We start from the raw sequence: 25,843 nt of genomic DNA on the forward strand, positions 1-25,843 counted from the left end.
GAATTTGAGGAACACACATACTTAGATACCCAGAAATATTAAAATCAACCTGCTAAAAGATGCAAAACTGGGTAACATCCTGTGGGCTGATAAACTGGAATGCTGGTGCTGTCTTTGGCGCAGGGAAGAAATCACTCACAGTCTCTGTTGGACAAATCCGTTTGCATAGGGCTCAGTCCCCTCCAGCTTCACTCTAACCCTAAGGAGATGCAACACAGCCAGGGCAACAGCACCGGCCAAGGTGCACAGCCCTGCAGGTTCACACAATCCCCAGCAGCCACTGGCAACACCCAGGGTCTCCTCCGTCCGTTTCCAAGTCTTGGACAATTTTCCCTGGCACTAGAAACTGTATGAACACAAAATAATTTATTAAAATAAAGACATAAAATATATGTACACACTAATTATGATTACACAATAATCCAAGTACAAATGTTGAAAGGTAATTTGGAATGATATAAAATACAACATGGGGTTAATTGGCTTTCTCTAAACTTGTTTAAATTATAATTAAAATATTAATGAAAAACCGATAGAAGTCAAGATATACAGAAGAATCAGCCAAAATCATCAACCTTGTGAATATGCTTCATGCAAGCAAAGTAAGAACCAGGAAAATGAAACGTTAAAGATCCTTGAATACAGACACATTTAGGAAGGTTTATATACACTTGCAGAAATCATCTTGGAATCCTGAGAAAGAATTCCTAAACACTAGATTGGAAAAGACCTTCTTTAAGCAACTTTAAAGTCACGAGGTCCTAAAGGTCCCAAAGGAGATCAACCCTGAATATTCATTGGAAGGACTGATGCTGAAGTTGAAGCTCCAATACTTTGGCCAACTGATGTGGAAAGCTGATTCACTGGAAAAGACCCTGATGCTGGGAAAGATTGAGGGCAGGAGGACAAGGGGACAACAGAGGATGAGATGGTTGGATGGCATCACCGACTCGATGGACGAGTTTGTGCAAGCTCCGGGAGTTGGCGATGGACAGGGAGGCCTGGCGTGCTGCCGTCCATGGGATCGCAAAGAGTCAGACACGACTGAGCGACTAAACAACAAGGTCACAAGAGGCCGAAACAGATACCAGGCTAAAGAGGAGAGACCAGAAGAAAAGACTGTGCTGCACACTTGCTGATGGAATTAGAGCCCATCCAAGCAGAGACCACAGAGCCTCCGCAGTCTGGAAAAATGAACAAAGAATGCCCCCAAATTAACAAATAACTGAGTTTTAGATGAAGGGTCTGTAAAGCTAATAGGTAGAGAGACAGAGGAATCAGGAACATCAATTCAAGATGACAGCTAACAAACACATAGATTTTTTTACCACAGAAAACAAGAAAACCATGTAATCAATAAATAATCGATCCGGTTGTACTATCCCCAGCAGCTGCAATAGTACCTGGCAGACAAAAGGTGGTCAACAGGAATTAACTGAGTGAACTAACACGCTAGAAGACAAGGGTGCCCTCAGCAGAGCAGCAACGTCAAGAAAACCCTAAATGATAGAGAGCAAACAAGATCAATCCACAGAGAAATGTCCAGGGAAATTTATTAAAAAACAGAATGAAAATAAGAAGAGAATAGGGAGTGATTCCAGGTAATGCGAGCTGCAAACAGTCCCAAAATATGTGTAATTATAAGATTTAATATTAATATTAAAAAATAATACGTAATAGTGATATTACTGTGTACATTTCTTTAGAATAACAGAAAAATTTATTTAGATTCACTCTTTTTAATCACCTCACAAAATTAACTATAGATAGATTTAAATATTAGATCTTTGTAAAAACTCACAGAAAGGATAGCTAAAATAGAATAGACTATATTACTCATCCTTGGCTTTGAAGGGAAGAATAACACTTTAATAACTTAAACCAATATCAAATTACTAAGAAAGTGTAAGTTTAAAATGGAAAAAAGCTAGGATAAAATGAAATCAAGTTTTGTTGACCTGGTTATATGTTTGTTGTCAAGTAGTAAAGAATCTGCCTGACAAAGAAGGAGAGGCAAGAGATGTGGGTTCGATCCCTGGGTCAGGAAGACCCCCTGGAGGAGGGCACGGCAACCCACTCCAGTACTCTTGCCTGGAGAATCCCATGGACAGAGGAGACTGGCGGGCTACTGCCCATGGGGTCACAAAGAGTCAGACATGACTGAGCACATACACTCACTACCTGAGTTTTCTCACACAATTAACTAAAAGGCAATACCCCTTGTTATTAACAGGACCAGCTCAAAATTTTACATGTTTTATGAATCTTAAAGTACATTAAATAAACTTTCTACTGTTTCAGAAACCAACATTAATTATATATTTATAAACACTTAAAATTAAAATTAAATTATGCATTATGCTAAAATGATATTATACATCAGGCTGGGTCATAAAATGATACATCAGTTCAGTTCACTTTCTCAGTCATGTCCGATTCTGCAACCACATGGACTGCAGCACGCCAGGCTCCCCTGTCCATCACCAACTCCCAGAACTTGCTCAAACTGATGTCCATCAAGTCGGTGATGCCATCCAACCATCTCATCCTCTGTCATCCCCTTTTCTTCCTGTCTTCAATCTTTCCCAGCATCAGGGTCTTTTCCAATAAGTCAGTTCATTGCATCAGGTGGCCGAAGTATTAGAGCTTCAGCATCCGTCCTTTCAATGAATATTCAGAAATGATTTCCTTTAGGATTGACTGGTTTGTTCTCCTTGCAGTCCAAGGGACTCTCAAGAGTCTTCTCCAACAACACAGTTCAAAAGCATCAATTCTTCACCGCTCAGCTTTCTTTATGGTCCAACTCTCACATCCATACATGACTACTGGAAAAACCACAGCCTTGACTAGACGGACCTTTTTTTTGGTAAAGTAATGTCTCTGCTTTTTAATATGCTGTCTAGGTTTGTCACAGCTTTTCTTCCAAGGAGCAAGCTTTTTTAATTTCAAGGCTGCAGTCACCATCTGCAGTGATTCTGAAGCCCAAGAAAATAAAGTCTGTCACTGTTTCTATTGTTTCCCCATCTATTTGCCATGAAGTGATGGGACTGGATGCCATGATCTTAGTTTTTCAATAGTCGATAATTGATAAAATGTTGAAAATGATACATAATACTTTGAAAAAACTGTTATGCTAATTTCTTGGCTTGGCGTCCCTCAACAATACAGGTAGTAATATCGAAACCCAACTCCTGTGAGGTAGAGGCCTGTGGACTCTCAGGGGAGACTTCTGCTCAGAGCTAAGGCTGACAGACATTCCCTTTGAGAGAGAGAAAGAGAGAGAGAATGTGTTTGTGTGTGTGTGTGTAAAACAAGGCTGACAGACATTCCCTTTGAGAGAGAGAGAGAGAGAGAGAGAGAGAGAGTGTGTGTGTGTGTGTGTGTAAAATAAGTCTGCCCTTTTGCTGAGGGGTTTCAGTGGAGCTTGTTTCAACTCCCAGCCTGAATGTCCTGTACCACCTGTAACTACCTCCCTCCCCTGATCCGACATCAGTTTTTCAGTTACCATCTAAGTTTTCTTGTGCCTGTTTGATTTTGGTCCTTGGAGATTTTATGGAGGTGAGTTACAGACCCAGTACTATTTAAAAAACAATGCTAGAAGGCAGTGTGGAAGTTACTTCGTGGAAGAATGACACTGGAAGCAGAAAAGACAGATGGACACTGGCTTAAATAATCCAAGGAAAAAATGATGAAGCCTGAACCAAGGTAATAACAGAAAGAGATAAGAATCTTATTCACGATACTGAAAGTATATTTTAAAGTTATATAATGCAGCAAGTTTTTATCACAACATAAGGTACTTCATTAAATCTCTTCTAAAAACATCAGAAATATCTTTTAATTCTAGGCCTTTAAGAATGAAGCAAAAATCATTAAAAGATAAGATTTTCTGACACTTCAAAAAGGATTTTTTTAAAAATTTAAGTCTTCCACAAGTCTGTTTAAAAGCAGACTGCTTAAAATTTAATACTTGTTAATTAACAAGAGAAACATTAACATCAAGTAATCCCAGTAAAATATCAAAGCATAAAAGCATTTAAATCCAACATTATAAAATAACTTAAAATTTCTTGTATTTCAAGACAGATAATAAGAAATGTTTCCTTTTAATTGACCATTTCAGTACATTTAATTCTTTTTCTGCTGTTGATGTATGCTTATTCTTTTGTTTTTGCCTACTCATCTTATATTTAATGACTAAAAGAACATACATTTTATGTATTTTTTAACAGTTCAACTGCTTTCAAAGTCAATCAGTCTGTAATAATAGTAAGAGCTTGTCTTTCTAGATGAGAATTTCCTTTCCTTACCATAAAGTGTGCAAACCAATAAATTTTCTAATATAACTATTAATGATTTATGTTTTAAAGAAAAGTAGATATACTACAGCCTAAAATATTACTTCATGTCAAAATTACCGAACAACCCTATTGCTCTGGATGTGTCTGAACACATCACTTTTATTCTGGTACAAATGGGCCAAATAAACGGGCTGTGAAGGGACGCTGCTGAGTCCCGGCTACACATGGTGCACATCTCACAGGGTCACAAGATGTCACTGCGACAGGCTGAATACACGACTTTACAGACAAGTCAAGTGTTGCTCGGTCGTGTCTGACTCTTTGCAACCCCATGGACTGTAGCCCGCCTGGCTCCTCTCTCCATGGAATTCTCCAGGCAAGAATACTGGAGTGGGCTGCCACGCCCTCCCCTCCAGGGAATCTTCCTGACCCAGGGATCGAACCCAGGTCCCCTGCACTGCAGGCAGATTTTTTTATCACTTGAGCCACCAGGGAAGCCCAAATAAATATGAGTTTAAGTGCCAAAAAAAATAGAAGATTTTAACAATCCTAACTCCAGCCGCTTGGGTGAGCTCTTGTCCTACAGACCTAATTATGTAAGACGCTCTCTAGTCAGCATTAAATCTGACATTCAATTTTACTTTCAAATAAAATTCACTACAACCAAGAGTAGGCAGTTTTCAACTTCCCAAAAAAAGTTTTAGAAAAGAGACTCTAATTGATGATAATGATTATTCCTATAAAACTGTTTTATATATATCAGAAGTATTAGGGCCAGTTTAATTAAAAGCATAATTAGTTTAAAATCTGAACCTGGTGATTTTTTATTTCCTCCCTACCAAAAACTTCTCAATTAACAGATTATGAGATGTTAGTTGATAATTTAATTATCATATAAAATAAAGTTTAAAATTCAGTTACCTATTAAATGTAATACCTTTTTTATGACCTACACTGTTATAAGATAAAACCATTTCTATTTCAAAAAGTAAATAAAGCTGTGTCAATGCCACTCTTACTTCTTATATCATTTGCTATCACATATGAAGTGATCCCACACAAATCTTCCTGATGCTTCATCATTAACTTGCTCACAGTTGGTACATTTAAGCCTCTGATAATAAATGCCACTTCTGTCTGCATCTCAGTGCTTCACACACAGATCAGGTGAGGTTCCCAGAGGACGAGGTCAGACTGTAGTCCACTGTACAGACGGAGACACTAAGAATCGAGCCTGGACTTTCAGGTCAGTGAAGGAGACTCGGGTTAAGTCCGGCTCTGCTGAATGCCAGAGCTTATCGTGTTGCCACTGTACTACTAGGCAAATAAAGGGAAAATCTAGCCGTACAGTAGAAATGCCTCCTCTTCTGATAACTGGAAAGTATCACATTATTACAAAGTGTGCAGGAACTGAGCAATGCGCTCTAAAGCCAGCTGCTCTTTAACAGTACCTGACGCTGTTACTGACATCATGATTTAGTTGCCTCCATCATGCAACTGTACTACGAAGAGTGATGAAATTAACGTCACTCCATTAACTAAATGATTTTTAATTCAAAATCGTTTTAAACTCAAGTAAGTTTTAAATAAAATTAATGCAACCTTTTCTTCAAAATAATACTTTTAAATGTCTTTCTCTGAGACCCTGTATGTCAAGCTCCAATGTCTGAAATGCTCAGTTTATATTATTATAACCACGCCTTTTACAGTAGAGTCACAATGCCAACAGGAGCCCTGCACAGAACAACACTACCAGAACCAAATGTTTTGAAAATAATCATTCTTATCCATATTGTTCCCACAGAAAAAATTAGACCCTCAACTGAAGGAAGGTAGAGGAATTCTTTTAATAAATTACTGAATGATTTTTTTTTCTTGAAGGTGTTGGGAAAATCAAATTAACACGTAACAATAGCTAGTGAGATATGACTCCATTTTCTGTAATAAACACCAAGATCAAAAACGAGACCCAAGGTAAATTTCCTTGAAAGGTCCCCAGCAGGAGTTTCCCTTTTCGTATGTGATTTCCTCTCACCCACAAAAACCAGGCCAAATATGCGCATGTGCCACTAACACTAAGCAGCACTTCCTTAATCACTCATTTCCAACAATTTATGGATGATCAGTGGCAAAAACGAGCAAAAATAATGAAAGAATGCAATGGACTTCCTACTCATTTCTGTGTCTTTTTAAGATGGAGGCCTGATACAAATTAGCCACTGGGGGGAAAAAGTCATCTGGTCATAAAATACAGTACAAGGTCACTTTTATGTAAGTTTGCCAAAAGGGACATAAACCAGGACAATTTCAAACTGTGACACAGGATAGAAGCATATTAAAGCGATGTCTGTTCCTCCTCTATTGTGCTGTCACGGTGCTCGGCTTTATAGGCCTTTCGAGCACTGGCACCCAGCTCTTCGCTTCCACCTGGCCAGTCTAATTAATTAAGAAAGGAAGTTACCTCAGATTCTGTCCTTTCTGCTTTTATTATCAAGCGCTTTGTTTGAAGTTCGAGGAGTTAGCCTCTTAATCCCACAGACCATGTGCTATGTTCTGGACATTTGGGGATGTCTGGATGGCTTCGGTAATTGGTCAGGATGTTGCTGTCACTTATGTTAAATTTTATGCTACGACTTCAAATCAAAGATAGGCATTAATGTGAGGCACAGTATAAAGTTACTCCCAGAAACATCTTTGGTTCATGAAATAATCTGTCATCGAAGAGATTTTTTTTCACTTTCATTAAGTTGTTAAATTTTTTTCCTCATGACACTTTATTTTCCTTATGACATTTTAATTCAAAGTAAGATGTTAGGATACAATGTGAAACAAACATAATCCTAACTCCCATTTAAACCCTGGCTGGAGATTAGACCGGTTGATTATGCAATCGAAAAACATCTTGTGACATCATCTGAAATAATCTAGAGGTCTCTCGGAGGCACAGTGGGGAGAGAGAGTTACACAGGTGACCTGCGTATGACAGGAACAGGAACGCGGTCGGCCCCGAGACCCTCACACTCTGGTGTATGACTGAGCAGCCAAGATAAAAACCGTGGGGAAAACATCTCTACCACAAAACAAAAACAGAACCCACCAGACACAACCTCTTCATCAGAGAAACATAAGATGCAAGCACAGGGCAGGTTCAAATACACATGAACGCATGTAAGGCTCACTACAGTATAGACAGGTGACCACGAAATAATCTAAATGCACATGAACACAGGTAATGCTCACTACAATATAGACAGGTGACCACAAAATAATCTCAATTAGATTAATATTTAACTACTAACAGAATTCCAAGATAAAAGTTACCTTCTTACAAAAACAAAACAAAAAACCCTGCTTTATCAAGACCACTTACATTCTCATACCCTTGAGAATTATAAAGAAGGGAAACAGCTAGGAGATGGGCCCAATAAAAAAGAAACATAGGCCAAGGCCAGGAGAGAGAAGAAAGGCGATTTAAGGCCCTTAAAAGGACATGGTCAACCCCCAGGCCTAAAATGTCCTGTTTGAATTAACATAGTGGTTTAATTAAAAACTAAGTAGAGAATTCTGCTTAATTTGATTCTCAATTCGAGCTCTGCATCCGCCGTGGCCAGTGGCCAATTTCCGCATCTCGGCACGATATGCAAGGGGCTGCTTTAAAACCGACTGCCCAGGGGAATCAATGGGAGTTTGGTGGGGCCATGTGCCATTCAGGGGCTCCACCAGACTTCGGCGCAGTAAAACAGCACCAGGAGGGAGGCCGAAGGGAAAAAAAGGAAATTTCACTTAACCGTATTACAAGTTTGTCATTACTCAAATTATTGTGCTGAATCTACCAATTACGGTGCTTTCTAAAGCTCTCCTCAAGGTCGCCTTGGAAGTAGATGTGTCAAATGTAACCAATGAACAAAGGGCTTTAAAGGGATCCATGTCAAAATGTCAGCAACCCACCCCCTTCATCAGAGCAGTGGAGCGCCTCCCTGTGGTACAACCTATGGTAATACCACCTCTGGAAAGCACTGGAGATCTTACCAAGCACTGTTCAGAATCTGTGCAGTGAATACAAATGGTCGTATGTAACAGGATGGGACAATACTGCAAGCACAAACATACCTAACACATTTAGACTGAAATAGACAGTGCTAATAATAACCCCTGAAACTCCTGTGGAAAAGGTAAATACTGTGAATAATTTTACAATAATTTTTACATGCCATGATTACTCAGACTTTAAAGCTCTCTACACATTTCTAATAAGGTCTAGATGCACATTCTTTTTAAATTTTACTGAAATATATTTGATTTACAATGTTGTGCTAATTTCTCCTGTATATCAAAGTGACTCAGTTATACATATATATATATATATATATTCTTTTTCAAGTTCCTCTCCTTAGGTTTATCACAGAATTTGAATACAGTTCCTTGTAGATGTACCTTCTCTTAGGCAGTTTTGATTCTGCTTCAGTACATGCCATTCCAAAATGGGAAAAATAATGTGGAATCATAAAATTGCCCTATAATACGTGAATAATTAAGAGCTGACTGCTGTACTTTGTTGCTTCGCAATGATCTGTGCATGTGACACTGATGTTTTCTACAATACTTAACAGTCAAATGCACAAAGCTCTAAGACAGTGACAATAACACCTAACATTCACTGAGTTCAATCCTGGGTTATGTGTTTCACGTGGACGATCCCTTCTCATTCAGTCTTCCAAACGGAACGGTGAGGTGACTATCATTACTAGACTCACTCTACAGAAGGAAAACCCGAGGTGTAGATGATGTCACCAGCCCAGGCAGCCTGACACTAAGGACAGATTCTCCCACTGTAGTCCTGCAATCTCTCTTCCACACCCCCACCGCCAGCAGACTAACAGGAGAATCATTCTACCTCTTCTCCTCCAAGCCACACCCCCACCTCCCTCCTTCCTTCAGCAGCATTTATTAAAGACCACACACTTTAATTTGGTTTCTACAACTCGCATTCATCCCCCAGCTACCACAGTCTCATAAATGGGAACCATCCTGAGCTCTGCTCCCCCCGCCCCTTTACATCCTTGGCTGCATCTAGGAATTAACTGGATGGGTCATGCCCACTGCATCCTACAATCACAGGGCACATTAGTCCCCTCGGAGACCACGAAATGTACCTGGTGGCTGGAGGGACTCTGAGGAGACATACTCAGAGATGCGCTCAGAAAAGACATTCTTTTAATCATGTACAAAGTGACTAGAAGTAAAAAAAATTGGAAGGAAGAACTGCTGTGTACTTGTAGGCGCAAAATATCTTTACTTACCTTCTTACACCTCTCCTCAAGCTGTCTCCCCTCTGACCTCGGCGGACAAGGGGGAACAGGAGAAGAGTAACTTCTCACTGGGTTTTTGTATCAACTGTTTTTAATTCTAGAGATGGTACTAACTCTGCTCCGAAAGATTTAGACAAGTCCCTTTTCCAGTTGGTTAGTTCACAAGAATGGAGGAAGATGATCTGGATGCAAGAGGTTTGTCCATATTGCACACTGTTTTTAAAATAATCTATTTAACTAATAACCTGATTTTTACATAAAGCATAACCTAGGGACCACACCTTTAAATCTCCAAATATGAAAATACATTTATAACACTGAGCTTTATGTAGTTTCTGCACTTGATAAGATTACTCATGAGATGGGGGTGGGGGGGCTCTGCGTATTTGAAGCAAGCATCGATAAGGCTGTTTTAGTGACTGTTTGAGAGTCAGGGGCGTGACTGATTCGGGCTGGTGACGTCCCCACCAGAGCACTGCGCATGTGCAATGCATGTACTCCTTCCCCAGGCATGTATGCTGACATTCTGACACACGCATTTATCTCTAAACATGCTTAAACACAACAGCAGATGCAGAAGTCTCGTCAGCAATGCTGTGCCGACTCCCTGGTGTCTACAGCACAAAACCCAGACTTTGTGGCAGAGCACGCGGGCCTCGGGGTCTGATCCTGGCCAGTGCTCTGTCTCCGTTCTCCACTCTGACTCAGCATCGGCCACTCCCTCAGCTCAGGCAGTGTCGAGGCCTTTGCTCAAGCCTGGATGCTCATCTGCAAGTCTCAGCTCATGGGCAGGGTAACTCCTCCCTGAAGTCTTTACGATGCTCTAGGCAAACCAAGACATCCCTCCCTGAGCAGCTTGCCATATAAAAGTTCCTCCAGCATCTCTGACTTCTCCCTCTGAATCCCGTGAAGGCAAGAACACTGTCTTTTCGTCTCTGTGCCCAGCAAGCTCCTCTGGCAGCACGGGAGCTGCTGCTCAGGAAGGGCCTAGTAGCCTCCGCCCAGTGAACGGCCGTCCACCAGAAGGCCCCCACCCCCCACAGAACCTGCTTTCTCAAGTCTCCCGAGGACCGCGATTCTTCTTCTCTGATGACCTCTCTTCTCCATGACCACATTCTTTCCTTTTGACACCTCTCTGACGTTCTGGTCTACATTCCAGTCTCCTAGAGCGCTATCTTTCGGTTTCCAGACCACACCCGCTCTGTTCACTACTACCTGCCCCTCCGCCACCGGGCCCCCGGCCGGCCACCTCCCAGCAGGTGCCCTGCTGGCTGTACCTGTGCTCCCCACAGTGCTGGCCTGTGAAGAACGGCACACTCTGGGAAGGGGAGAAGCCAGCCTTGGGTCTTAGTCTGAGTTCTGCAGTGACAGACATGAGGTTCTTAGACAATTTAGTAACATTCAGTTCAGTTCAGTCGCTCAGTTGTGTCCGACTCTTTGCGATCCCATGAATCGCAGCACGGCAGGCCTCTCTGTCCATCACCAGCTCCCGGAGTTTACCCAAACCCATGTCCATAGAGTTGGTGATGCCATCCAACAATCTGATCCTCTGTCGTCCCCTTCTCCTCCTGCCCCCAATCCTTCCCAGCATTAGGGTCTTTTCCAATGAGTCAGCTCTTCGCATCAGGTGGCCAAAGTATTGGAGTTTCCGCTTCAACATCAGTCCTTCCAATGAACACCCAGGACTGATCTCCTTTAGGATGGACTGGTTGGATCTTCTTGCAGTCCAAGGAACTCTCAAGAGTCTTCTCCAACAATACAGTTCAAAACCATCAATTCTTTGGCACTAAGCTTTCTTCACTGTCCAACTCTCACATCCATACATGACCACTGGAAAAACCATAGCCTTGATTAGACGGACCTTTGTTGGCAAAGTAATGTCTCTGCTTTTAAATATGCTGTCTAGGTTGGTCATGACCTTCCTTCCAAGGAGTAAGCGTCTTTTAATTTCATGGCTGCAATCACCATCTGCAGTGATTTTGGAGCCCAAAAAAATAGTCTGACACTGTTTCCACTGTTTCCTCATCTATTTCCCATGAAGTGATGGGACCAGATGCCATGATCTTAGTTTGCTGAATGTTGAGCTTTAAGCTGGCTTTTTCACTCTCCTCTTTCACTTTCATCAAGAGGCTCTTTAGTTCTTCTTCGCTTTCTGCCATAAGGGTGGTGTCATCTGCACATCTGAGTTTACTGATATTTCTCCTGGCAATCTTGATTCCAGCTTGTGTTTCTTCCAGCCCAGCGTTTCTCATGATGTATTCTGCATATAAGTTAAATAAGCAGGGTGACAATATACAGCCTTGATGTACTCCTTTTCCTATTTGGAACCAGTCTGTTGTTCCATGTCCAGTTTTAACTGTTGCTTCCTGACCTGCATACAGGTTCCTCAAGAGACAGGTCAGATGGTCTGGTATTCCCATCTCTTTCAGAATTTTCCACAGTTTATTGTGATCCACACAGTCAAAGGCTTTGGCATAGTCAATAAAGCAGAAATAGATGTTTTTCTGGAACTCTTTTGCTTTTGCGATGATCCAGCGGATATTGGTAATTTGATCTCTGGTTCCTCTGCCTTTTCTAAAACCAGCTTGAACATCTGGAAGTTCACGGTTCACGTATTGCTGAAGCCTGGCTTGGAGAATTTTGAGCATTATTTTACTAGCATGTGAGATGAGTGCAATTGTGCGGTAGTTCGAGCATTCTTTGGCATTGCCTTTCTTTGGGATTGGAATGAAAACGGACCTTTTCCAGTCCTGTGGCCACTACTGAGTTTTCCAGATTTGCTGGCATATCGAGTGCAGCACTTTCACAGCATCATCTTTGAGGATCTGAAACAGCTCAACTGGAATTCCATAACCTCCACTAGCTTTGTTCGTAGTGATGCTTCCTAAGGCCCACTTGACTTCACGTTCCAGGATGTCTGGCTCTAGGTGAGTGATCACACCATCGTGATTATCTGGGTCGTGAAGATCTTTTTTGTACAGTTCTTCTGTGTATTCTTGCCACCTCTTCTTAATATCTTCTGCTTCTGTTAGGTTCATACCATTTCTGTCCTTTATTGAGCCCATCTTTGCATGAAATGTTCCCTTGGGATCTCTAATTTTCTTGAAGAAATCTCTAGTCTTTCCCATTCTGTTGTTTTCCTCTATTTCTTTGCATTGATCGCATTAATACCCTTAGATATAAAAGGGAAGTTTGAAGTAAATCCCTTTCAACAATAAAACTTTCTATAATTCTTCAAGAAATTATGGTTTTTTATTTTTTAATTGTTATTTTTATTTGTTTAAACTGAAACTATACAAGTTTTTCCCATTACATGGATGACTTAAATAACTTACATATATCATTATAAAAAACAAATCAAATATATAAAAGCCAGTGTTCTCAATGCAGGTTTGACTGCCATACACACCCACCCACTCTGATCTCAGTGGATTCACCAAACATGAAACCAACCATATACCACAGTATGACTACAAATAACTCTAACTAAAAGTTAAAAAGGTGTAATGTGTCTGTAAACTGTAACACTAGAACTCATTTCGTCAAGTTTTAAAAGTCACTCAGAAAGTATTAACTACTGAAATCCTTCCATTATATTCCAAGCTTTTATAGCAAAGAGCTCCACAGGCTATAAACGGAAATGTTGTTCCCTTCACTTTAAAATGTCCTACTATTCAAGGACAGAGGGAGTGATTCCCACTTACAAGGTCTGGATTAACTGTCTAAGATGCTCTGGCGGTCTGCTCTCTGCCCACTTCTCAGCCTCCCACACTCATCTCGCAGTGAGTCAGGGACCCTGGGAACCTGACAATCCAGCGCAGCCTGGTAACATGCTGCCCCCCTGCAAACACTGGGTGTGAACCCACTTCTACATCCCGATACAGCTTAAGAGTTTTAGAATTTCATGTCATGCTTTACACTAAATGACAGTGTCTAGGAAAGGAATAGAAGCTGTTGTATCACGCTTATTCATTCTACAAAAGAACACTCCACCAACTCTGCACATACTGTAAAAAGCATTCAAAGGTGAAGCGGTGACTTCCTTCCTGTGGACACTTTTATTAACTCAATGTGTAACATTATTAACATTATTATAAAAGCATTATTAATATTAATAAGGCACTGTTATTATTAAATGTTTTACATTCCAGTAAAAGTTGCTTAAGCATACTATTTCTAGTTCAACAATGAGTGACATTTACTTCTTCATTTTAAGAAATTTAATTCTAAAACATCATTTACTTACCTTTTTCAGACCAGCAAAACCTTCTGATTCCAGAAAGAAAAAGGCAAAGGGCATCAACACAAATAAACAAAGGTTGGAAAAGAGAGAAGCAAGGTTCCACAAACCTACGAGGATAACAATAAAGGAAAGATGAGTTAGATACTGACAACTTGTCAAAGAGAACTGCTGTGCTATCAGTCAAAGCTCGGTACTTGTTAATAGGAAAAACTAAACATAAACTTAATAGAGAGGCCTAACAAAGGACCTAAACTTAGAAATCAGAATAATAATTACACATTCCTGCAAAATTTTTATAACTCTGCAACTTGTACCTATTGGGAAAAGTCAATATAGAAACTGATTTTTCCTCATGCTCTAAAATAAATTCACTAAACAAATGACATATGCAGCAATCCAAAGACACAGCCTCTTCAGACATATTGGCACCTGAATATTTAAATTAGAGCCAGCAGCATTCATTGAGCACTTAATAAATGCCAGATACTCTACTAACCATTTTACATGTATTATCTTGTTTAATTTAAGCCTCATAAAACCCTTAAAGTAATAATTAGCATTTATTGAGCCCTCATGTGCCAAGCACCGTTCTAAATGATTTACAGATATTATACAAACTCATTTAGTCTTCACAGCAATCCCCCAACATGACAGAGGCTGGTTATACAAAACCCGCCAAGCCTGCAGAGCCTGCGAGGAGCTACACTAATTCCTGGGATTTTTAAAAACGACCGCATCACAGAAGTTTAGTAAGCAACTCCAACTGGGAAAGAAAACTCGAGAGGCAAGCGAGTTCGTGTCACCTTTTCCCTTTCTGGCACATTCTACACTCATAAAATCACAATAAAAAGCAACTGAGATGATAGTAAGACTTGATTTTTAAAAATACAGAACTTTAGGTATTTCGTTGGGATATTTGGAGCAGCAGCTCACTTTTTATAGACACTCAACTTTAAAACTGATCGCTATAATCTTCATTAAAATTTATACAATCAAAGGTAAAAATTATGCTAAGCATAAATTCAACACACTACATACATTTAAAATGCAATGCTTTTGAAAACAGGCAGCTGATGTTCTTTTGAGACTCTTACTTGTACGGCACTGTTCCAGGCACTGGAGATGCAGCAATGAAGGAAACACACATCTCTGCCCTCAGGGACCTTCCATTTCAGACATGGGGTTACACACTGAGCTCTCAGGGAACCAAGGCAGACAGCTCCCAGCTGCCCTGGTTACAGATTCACACACACACGTTCATAACAGCCCTAAATCCTTTCTGGAACAGCATGGAATATAAACAAAAAGAATGACTGCGGCACTTGCACGGCTTACCTAGAGAGATGTGCTTCCTTTAGTAGGTAACGGTGATATCATTAAAAGCCAATTTGCAGTTTCTTATTCAAAAATCTAGATAGTTTGAATGATTTTACAGTATATATTTATCTTAGCAAGAAACAGAATGTTTTACAAAGTGTCTTCAAAAACAATGTCTCATATCTTTCAGAGGGAAAAACTCTAATTTGTACTTTTAAAAATAAAAATTGTTCTAAAATACTTAACCACTTTTCAGTCTTAAAAAAAAATAAAGATGCTAAAAATCTTAATCTTCTTCTTCAATCAGAGGGGTTATAGTTACAGCCAATTGTATTATGTTAAAAACCAGGAAAGTCACACAGGATGGTCACCAAATGGACACACAAGACTTCCAGACAGACTGGGTTCGAGCCCCTGCACTTTCATGTGACAAGCCTTCTAAGTCACAGGTTCGTCACCTACATGAAGCGGAGGATCATGTCTGTAGGTGATGCTGAGAATTCAGTGAAATAATGCATGGACAACCAGCACGTCTGTCACAAAATAAGCACTTAATGACTTTTTGCTTTCAATAACCATCACATCCCCAGAGGCTACCACCACACGGTGCTAATTAGCTCCCATACCAAGCTGCCGGACTCTGAGCACCCGTGCTCACTTGGTAAAAAAGCGGGACATGTATCAAAGGCAAAAATATGAATCTGTAGCAAATTTGCTGAGTTATTATGACATACTGTGTACACTTTATTGACAATTTATGACTTTATTGATATAAAGTGCACAATGTCATAAAATTTGACAGTTATGTCACTGTAACCCAGATAACAAATGCAACCGTCACTCCAAGTTTCCTTACCATTTTATAATCACTGCCTCCTGCACTCTCTTCCTACTCCACACTCCAGGAGTCAGATTCTGCACTTTATAAAAAACTAAAATTTTCCATACATGGTAAATGTAGTATATCCTCTCGTTTCTGTCTGGCTTTTGTCACCCGGCACCATTTTGTTGAGATTTTTTCAATGCTGTGGCGCATCAGTCGCCTGCCCCTTTGTATCAGAGTGGATTCAGTTAACCACACTTCATCCATCTCCCTGCAAACTATCTGAGCTGTGGCTCTCACAACTCAAGTTGTGTTTTACACAACTAAAGTTGTATTTAGTTGTGTCTCACAACTAAAGTTGTAGTTTATACAACACAACTTTATACGTAAACAAGTTTTATACACTCAAGTACAAGTCTTCATACAGACACAAACTTTCATATCTTTTGGGTAAATATGTAAGCATGCAATGTCTGGGTCATAAAGTAGGTGTGTTTCTTAACATTTAAAGAAACTGCCAAAACGTCTTCCAAAGTGGGTATACAATTTCACATACCCACCAGCCGAGTTGAAGTCTCATCCACATTTTGACAAAAAAAATGGCCTTTTCAGTTTCAGTTGTTCTCACAGGGGCACACTGGCATCTTGTCACTGCTTTAATTTGCATTGCCCCCATGAATAATAACGTCAAATCTTTTCAGGAACTTATCTGCCATCCATTTACAACTTCTTTGCTAAATGTCTCTTCAAATTTATTGCCCATTGTTTCATTGGGTTGTACGTAGTGAGTTTGGCAGTTCTTTACATACTCTGATTACATGTCTTTTATCAGGCATATGATTTCCAGATACTTTCTCTCACTCTGTGAATTATCTTTTCATCTTCTTAACACTGTCTTTCAAAGAACAAGATTTCCTAATGTTGACAAAGCGCAATTTATCAATGTTTTCTTTAGGGATCATACTTCAGCTATCTTGCCCAAGAAATTACAGTCTAGCCCAATGGCAAAGACTTTCTCCTATATTTTCTTCTACAAGTGTTACAGTTTTACATTTAAGTCTATGATTCTTTTGAATTACTTTCTGCATATGGTGCCAGATATGGACTGAAGTTCATTTTTAAACCTATGACCATCCAATTGCTCCAGTACCATTTATTGAAAACAGTCCACTCTGTGTTGATGCAGACAGCAGTGCTGGTTACTGTGGCCTTAGAACAAACTGGGAGTCCCGCAGTCAGCCCTCCAATCCTGTTCTCTTTCAAAGCTGTCTTGGCTAGTCTAAGTCCTTTAAATTCCCATCTAAGTCTTAGGTCAGTTTTTCAATTTCTATCCACCCCCCCACACACACACACACACAAAAACATGCTGGTATTTTGACTGAGATGGTGTTGAATCTATGGATCAATTTGGGGAGAACTGACATATTAATGGGCTTCCTTAACATTACTGTCTTCTAATCTATGAACACAGCAGCACATCTCTCCATGTATTTCAGCACGTTTTAATTCTTCTCAGCAGTGATGCCTAGTTTACAGTATTCAGGTCTCACACATCCCTAACCACTTCACATTTTTTATTCTACTGTATATAAATAGCATTGGTTTTTAAATCGATTTCCAATTATTCACTGCTAGTGAAATGCAATGGTGTTTTATACATTGATCCTATATCCCTGCAACCATGTAAAATTCACTGATTAGTTCTAATAGCTTTCTTAGAATAATTTCCATAGAATTTCAATACAGTCATGTCATCTGTTATTAGAGAGTTTTACTCTTTCCTTTGCAATCTCATTTATTCTTTAAAAACCACCAGAACAGAAGTGGTGAGAGGCGAAGCTCGGGTAAAAAGCATTCAGCCTTTCACTATTAAGTATGATGTTACCTGTAGGGTTTTCAGAGACTCTTTATTAAGATAAGGGAATTCCCTTCCATGCCTAATCTGCTGAGAGATTTTATCAGGAATGGACACTGAATTTTGTCATATGCTCTTTCTGCATACATTGTGGTGACCATATGAATTTCCTAGTTTAGTATGTGCATATGGTAAATTAAATACACTGCTTTTGTCAAAAGTCATGATATATTATCCTTTTTATAAATTGTTATATTTGATTTGCTAAAATTATGCTCAAAATTTATACATCTATGTTCATGAGGGATGTTCATCTATAGTTTTCACATATGTCTATCTGGTTTTGGTTTGGTATCAGGATTATGCTGGCCTCAGAGTGGGGAAGTATTATCTCATTTTCAATTTTCTTAAGAAGTCTGTGCAGAATTGGCATTATTTCTTCCTTTAATATTTGCAAGGACTACCAATGAAGTCTTCTCAGCCTAGAGTTTTGTTTGTGAGAATGTTTGAAACATTCCCACAATGCCTGAGAATGTTTCAGTAGTTTTTGCCTTTCAAGGAATTTTTCCATTTCTCTAAGCTGTTGAATTTGTTGACATAAAGGTATTCATAATACGCACTAATTATGTTTTTAACAGCTGTAGAATCTGTAGTGATATCCTGATACTGATAACTGGTGTCTGTTTTTCTGATCAATCTGGCTAAATCTTTATCAATATTATTGACCTTCTCATTGATTTTCTCTATGCTTTCCATTCTCTATTTTGTTCATTTCTCCTCTAATCTTTTTTATTTCCCACCCCCTTACTTTGGGATTCATTTGCACTGGAGGGGGAAATGGCAACCCACTCCAGTATTCTTGCCTTGAGAATCCCAGGGACGGAGGAGCCTGGTGGGCTGCAGTCTATGGGGTCGCACAGAGTCAGACACAACTGACGCGACTTAGCAGCAGCAGCAGCAGCACCTCAGCTTCCTTATCTGTTGAATGAGAGTAATAGTGCCTGTAAACACAGTCCATGGAATTCTCCAGGCCAGAACACCGGAGTGGGTAGCCTTTCCCTTCTCCAGGGGATCTTCCCAACCCAGGGATCGAACCCAGGTCTCCCACATTGCAGGTGGATTCTTTACCATCTGAGCCAACAGGGAAGCTCATGCATTTAATAGTTACGTAGCAAATAGGCATTTTTTCAGCAGATAAGTTTATTACTATGTTCTTTTAATGAATGAACCCCTTCATCATTATGAAATGATCTTTACGCCTGTTAACATTCTTTACTTTTCTCTGAAAATAATATACTAATTATTTCATCTTCCTTTTCCTTAGAATTAGTATAGTAAATCTTTTTTCCTATTGCTGTTAACCTGTGTGTGTGTTTACATTTAAAGCAGGTTCTTATAGGCAGCATATATTTGTGTTTTCTTTTTTATTCAATTGAATAATCTCTGCCTTTTAATTGGAATGTTTAGACCACTGGTGTTTACTGACATGATCAGGTCTATCAATTTGCTCTTGGTTTTCTGTTTATCCCATTGTTTTGTCCTCCCTTTGCCTTCTTTTTCTGTGATCCTTTGGGTTAACTCTAGTTATGATACCATTCTATTTCTTCTGCTTGCTTATTGACTATATTTCTTCTTTGAGATACTTTAGGGTTGTGTGAGGTTTATCATATACACCTTTAAATCATCAGTCTGCCTGCAAGAGGCACAACACTTCACACACAGCATTTAAGACCCTTGCATATAACTGCCGTTTCTTTTCTCCCGCCCTTGTGCTACTGGTGGCATGTGCTATTACTTGCACGTCATAAAACTCACAATATATTGTTACTATTTTTAATTTAAACAGCCAATTCTCTTTTCATAAGACTTATATGATACATACTCTTTTACATTTGCCCACAATTTAGCCACCTCTAGTGCTCTTCATTCTGTTTCACAGGTCCAGACTTCTGCCTGCTACCACTCTGCCTCTGCTTGGAGGGCGTCCCTTATTTTTGGTAGTATAGGTCTGCAGTGATGGACTTTCACCTTTTGTATATCTGACACTGTCTTTATTCTCACTCTTTTGGAAAAATATCTTCACTGGATATAAAACCAGGTTGGCAGGGCTTTCTTCTTTCAGTACTTCGAAGATGTTGCTACTCTGCCATCTGTCTTGCATTTTTTTCCACAAGAGATATGCTGTAATTCTCATCACTATTCCTCTGTATTTTATATTTTTTTCTCTGATTTCTCCTTACCACTTGTTTTGACCAATCTGATGATGTATTTTGACAGGTCTTTTTTTTTTCTTAATTTATTTATTTTAGTTGGAGGCTAATTACTTTACAGTATTGTAGTGGTTTTTTGCCATATTGTAACTGGGACAAGTTGAGCTTTTTCGATAAGAGGGTTTGCAGTTGTCATCTAATCTTGAAATTTTTCTGCCATTAGTTTTTCAAATATTTTTCTTAACCCTCTCTTCTTTGGGAACATCAATTATATCACTGACGCCCTGGTTTTTCAGTCATTTGTTTTTTTCTGTTTCTTTTTTAGACAGTTTTCTATTGCTATGTCTTAGAATCCACTATCTCTCCTGTAGTATCTAATCTGCTTTTATTCCATCCAGTACATTTTCATGTCAGATATTACAGGTTTCATCTCTAGAAGTTTATTTGGTTCTTAAATCTTTTTAAGTCTCTCATGTCTCAGTATGTTCAGTCTTTCCTCCAGTTCCTGGAACAAATGAAACAGTTACAAGAAATGTTTCACTGTTCTCCTTCACTAGTTTTGAATCTGTGTCAATTCCTTCTGACTGACTTTTCTCTTCATTATGGGTTGTATTTTCCTGCTTTGTACTCAGCTGTAGGCTCACGAGAGGCAGAGCAAATCCCCAAAGATATTCACGCCCGAATCCCTAGAGTTGTTATCCAGTATTATTAGTGAATATGCTACACGGTATATTCATTTTTAGGGCTTCTGTAACAAAGTCCCACAAACTGGACAGCTTCAAACAACAAGAATTTATTCTCCCACCGTTGTGGAGGCTAGAAGTCCAAAATCAAGGTGTCAGAAGGACCACACTCCTTGCAGAGGTTCTAGCAAGACTCCTTCCTTAGAGGAGGCGTACTCCGGGCCTCGCAGACGCATCACTCCAACCTCTGCCTTTGTCTTCACATTCTTCCCACTGTGCAGGTCTCTGTTTTATCTTCTTGTAAGGACAACAGTTATTGGACTAGGGCCCACCCTAATTCATCGTGATCTTAATTTACTAATTATATCAGTAAGGATATTATTTCCAAATAAGGTTATGTTCTGAGGTTCTAAGCAGACATGAACTTGGGGGAACCACCTTCAACCCAATATACATGGAGACAAGAATGTTGCAGACACAATTAAGGCTGTAGACTTTAATAAAAAGAGACAGGGAAACCATCTTGGATTGGCCAGGTGGGTACAACCTAACCAAAGGAGTGTTTAAAAGCAGAGAACTTTCTCTCAGAGGAGTCAGAAATGAAACAGAAGGGTAAGTCAGGGAAGAACTTGACACAACTTTGCTGGGGATGGGGGGTGCTGTCACATGAAAACCCTGAGAAAAGGGGCAGGTAACCTATAGGGCAGACTGGCACCTGGCTAACGGCTAGCAGGGACATGGGGGCCTCAGGCCCACAACTACAGAGAACCAAACTGAGTCACAACTTGAATGAACCTGGAAGCAAATTCTTCGCCAGAGCCTCCAATAAATACACTATCTGTGAAAACTTTCACTTCAGCTCATGAGATCCTAAGGGCTCATGAGATCGTGAGGGCCCTTTTTGGTTTGCCAAAAAGAGAACATCTGTTTCACAAGATTTTCCTAAGGGCCATGTTTAAGCTGAGACTATGATAGCCCATTAATTTTATCCATCTCAGTAAAACAAAATGCTTCGCTGAGCTTCTGACCAGTTTGGAAAACACTAAAACAGAACACTTTTGTACATTCAAGCCTAAACATACCAATATGTCTTTCTCATACAGAAAGGTTTTAACAAACCGTACTTCAATAAAATGCTGAATGGACGCTGTGTACTCAGTCCACAACAAGAGATGCACACTGCTCGTGATTTAAGACCTTCCCAGGCCTGGCAGCAGATGTCTCAGTGAGGAGCACTTTATGTCTGACCAGCCTGGGTTTGCATCTACCAGCTATATAAGACCTAAAAAAGGGACTGGAACTCTGCCATCCTAGTTCATGCATAAAATGGGCTAAAACATAACTCACAGAGCACTCATGAACAACAGAAGAGAAATAACATACCAAAATGTTAAATTATCATCAGTGCCTCTCCCCACCCTGTCTCAACATAACACAAATGGTCCAAAATCCTGAAAATTCCAAAGCACATAAGCAATTAGGCCAGATAGATGGCGCCAGTGGTAAAAAAAAAAACAAAACCCTCTGCCAATGCAGGAGACATAAGAGATACAAGTTCAATCCCTGGGTGGGGAAGATTCCCTGGAGGAGGGCAGGCAACCCACTCCAGTATTCTTGCCTGGAGAATCCCATGGACAGAGGAGCCTGGCGGGCTACAGTCCATGGGGTCCGCAGCTCTCGAACCTTTCCTTAAAGAACAATTCTCATTAATTACACCAAAAAAAAGCTTACACAATAATACTCTGTATTCTAATATGGCATTAAAAATACATGAAAACAACAATGACAAAAAACAGGCACAGAAAATAAACTGCAAAAAAATATACCAAATTATTAACAATGTAAATATAGTAGAATTACGGATGATTTTTTTCTTCCCACTGACCTACACGTTCTAAGTCTTCTATAAGGGGCATATAAAGACCCTTAAAAATTATATTTAAGCTCCTTTGTGAATCTCAAAATCCTCCACACCACTGTATCATATAACGTCCCCACAACATGCCTAAACGGGCAGAGGGCAGCAAAGCTTAACAGAGACGCAGATGCCAGCTGGCCCGGTCAGTCGCAGACCTCAGGCTGCTCACTCGGCAGCCCCTGCAGAGGCACACATCACCGAGTGGCAGCAGCTCCAGAGGCTCAAACGGCTGCGACCGCGGGTGTGAGCCCTGGACGCCTCACTGTGCTTTTATCATCGGGGAATTTACTTAGGCTTTGAGATTGGAAACAGTTATCATCCATGTTATAAAGGAGACATCACTATTGTTGATTTCTAAATATAAAAGTATATGTGCTTCCAGAATTTATCCTTCTGATCATTATGTGTCCCTTTCATGTAGTGAAAAATACAAATTCAAATTCTTCTCTAGAAATCAAAAGTTGAAAACGAAAGTCTGCCTTAGGCAAAAGATCACAAATCAGGAAAAATGTCTCTTCTAACTAACCAACACACTTAAAATGAAGATAGTAATGAAAATCTAAATAAAGAAATCTTTATCAACAAGTGAAGAAAATGGTCGGGATGATCACAAAGATTCTGAATAACAATTCATTTAAGTTTGTAATGAAATTAGGTGTCTTCTTTTATGTACTGAACTTTATATATTAATATAACACATATAATTTATTTTTTTTAATTTTCCCCCACTTCCCTCTTTTCAGGAAAGTCAACATTATTGCTGATGGTTCTACCAACCACAACTGCAAAAAGAGTTATAACCTACACCACATTTATTTCTGGAAGAAAAATTCACTTAACACAAAGAATTTCAGAGTTGATGGTAATATACTAGGTAACAGTATAATTACCTATGTAAATAACCAGCTTTTAAAAAAAAATCTAAATAATGCAAAAAATTAAATTTATTAACCAGAATAAATGTGAAAGCTTCAGACTCAGCTCATGCTAATTTAATTATCAAATCTGCAACATATAAGAAAGTTAAAGTTACTATGAGAACATTTAATTAGAAAAATAATAAAGCTACTATACACTCCTAAGTTGTCATTTTATTTTTGAAAACTGTAAAACTTACAAGTTTTCAGCATTCTGCAAACATATATCAGACATACACACATAAGTATCTCTTAAGAATATGGTATAATTTTGATAAAGCGTTCTTAAATTAAAAATTAGGGCTAATACACATAACATACTACTACCACCACCTTTATTGTATTATATATTATTACTTATCAATTTGTAAAAGAAAAAATGTTAGCTAAATTTCTCTACTTCAGAAAGCTAAAATTATATGCTCCAACACAGTAGAACCCTAAAAATTCAGAAAACTTGCAGTTTACCTAAATCAGCTGCAATGACAACTGTTTTGAAAGATATTCAATGTCTGTCCCCAAAAGAGGTGTCTAAACAAACAAAGGCTACTTAACAATTCCAGAATACTTAGTTCAAAACTCAATCCAACCAAACTGAACTGCCAGATCACCAATGGATACATTATCTTCTAGCTCCATCTGCTGGAGTCACAAAATATTTCAAAACAAAATATAACACTATGAAGCAAAAAATATCTATCACTTTTTAATCACACAGACAAAAAACTTCATTCATTTAAATTAGAAAATTAATCCAAGTTCAGCCATATTCAATCATTTCCAAAGCAGCAAAACTAAGTTAAAACCATATTTCACTGGAACTGAAGATCTAATCCAATTGCCAAAAAGTGACATATAATAAAAAAAATTCTAAGAAAGCATAAGCTTTAAAGGAAAGACTACAAGTTTGCTCTTGAATGAGTGTTGTGAGAACCTCACAAGTATAGCTTTTGCTTCTGTACTTGGAAGGAAAATAAAACAAAAAGAACAATTTTAGCAATAAGCTGTGAAACATTTTAACTTTGGTTTTAAAATTAAAAAAAAGCAATACACATCTACTGTATAAATATAAATGCAAACACCAAAACAAAATTTTCTATAAAATAAAGATTTTCTGTATTATATAATCCTACCACTCAAAGAAAAGTTTTTTCAGCATCTTTCTATATAAACAAATATTCATCTGCGTCATCATCTATAATGGTAAAAAGCACTCCACTGTTTGGATCTAACAAAATTCAAGCAAATTTCCTACTTAGATTGCTTTTTATTTTCACCATTATAAATAATAAATATCAAGTAATTATACAACTAGAATGATGTATGTTATAATAAAAGGCTGAATTATTGAGACCAATTAACTAGAAATTGTTAGTAATATTTATTTTACTAATAATGGTACCTTAAAATTTAGTAAGAACTGACTTTTGATTTAATGTTTAAATTTATTATTACAATTAAAATAGGGAAAGAATAAAAACAGAAGAAAGTGTCTATTGTGTTCACTTTCTGTATCTTTACTATTAAAAAGTAAGTAGAGAAGTACGGAATTCTTCAGATAAACCACCATTCAGCTGCTTAGTGACTTTTCCTTCTTGATTTAATGTTTATACATAAGTAAACATGATACCTATTTTTCCTTTTTAAGTTTTTAATTGCTTAAAATCTAAAAGTTTGAATTTTTTGACCTTCTGTGGGTCTTGAAAATGTATAAAACAAAGATGGATTTGGGGCTGTTCTTGCGTCATGTCCAAAATATTATACTGGCTCTTCTTGCTGACAAATCAAAATAAGGCACACATACCTTGCAAAGTCAAGCCAGATTCATTGTGGTTATCTTTCAACAGGCTGAATCTTAACATGGTCAATCATATTATAAATGTATATCTCTGTCTGGTCATAAGTGAGTATAGACAGCTTAGCTGAGAGAAAATACCTCAAAAACTGAAGAATTATTTCCTTATTTAATTTAAGGCTATAACTTGATTATATCCAAAGGTATATGAAAGTTTCATTTTTATTTTCATTTTAAACTCACATACATGAAAGTATCATTTTAAAGTGGATAATTCGGTGGCATTTAGTGTGTTTACAACGCTGTGCAACCACTACCTTCATCAAGTCCCAAAGCATTCTCATCACTCAAGAAGGAAAAGTCACTAAGCAGCTGAATGGTGGTTCATCTGAAGAATTCCGTACTTCTCTACTTACATTTTAATAGTAAAGATATAGAAAGTGAATACAATAGACACTTTCTTGTATTTTTA

At 38.7% G+C, this 25,843-nt stretch overlaps 1 protein-coding gene across 16 annotated transcripts in view; it reads right to left on the reverse strand.

Moving 5' to 3' along the window:
• LMBR1 (limb development membrane protein 1) overlaps positions 1-25,843 on the reverse strand; it is a 138,365-nt gene that overhangs the window by 75,256 nt on the left and 37,266 nt on the right. For 15 of the 16 annotated variants that reach the window (XR_014067088.1, XR_014067087.1, XM_081535401.1 and 12 more), the window contains one exon: positions 13,857-13,960. Coding sequence is in view for 14 of the 16 variants with exons in the window: in XM_081535401.1 (XP_081391527.1) it covers positions 13,857-13,960 (104 nt within the window). In the remaining 2 variants the exon portion in view is untranslated. The remainder of the gene's footprint in view (positions 1-13,856; positions 13,961-25,843) is intronic. The other variant, XM_081535397.1, reaches the window with a different exon arrangement.

Source organism: Giraffa tippelskirchi, chromosome 10 (assembly GCF_054371585.1).
Source record: "Giraffa tippelskirchi isolate mGirTip1 chromosome 10, T2T-mGirTip1v1.2.pri, whole genome shotgun sequence".
NCBI lineage: Eukaryota > Metazoa > Chordata > Mammalia > Artiodactyla > Giraffidae > Giraffa > Giraffa tippelskirchi.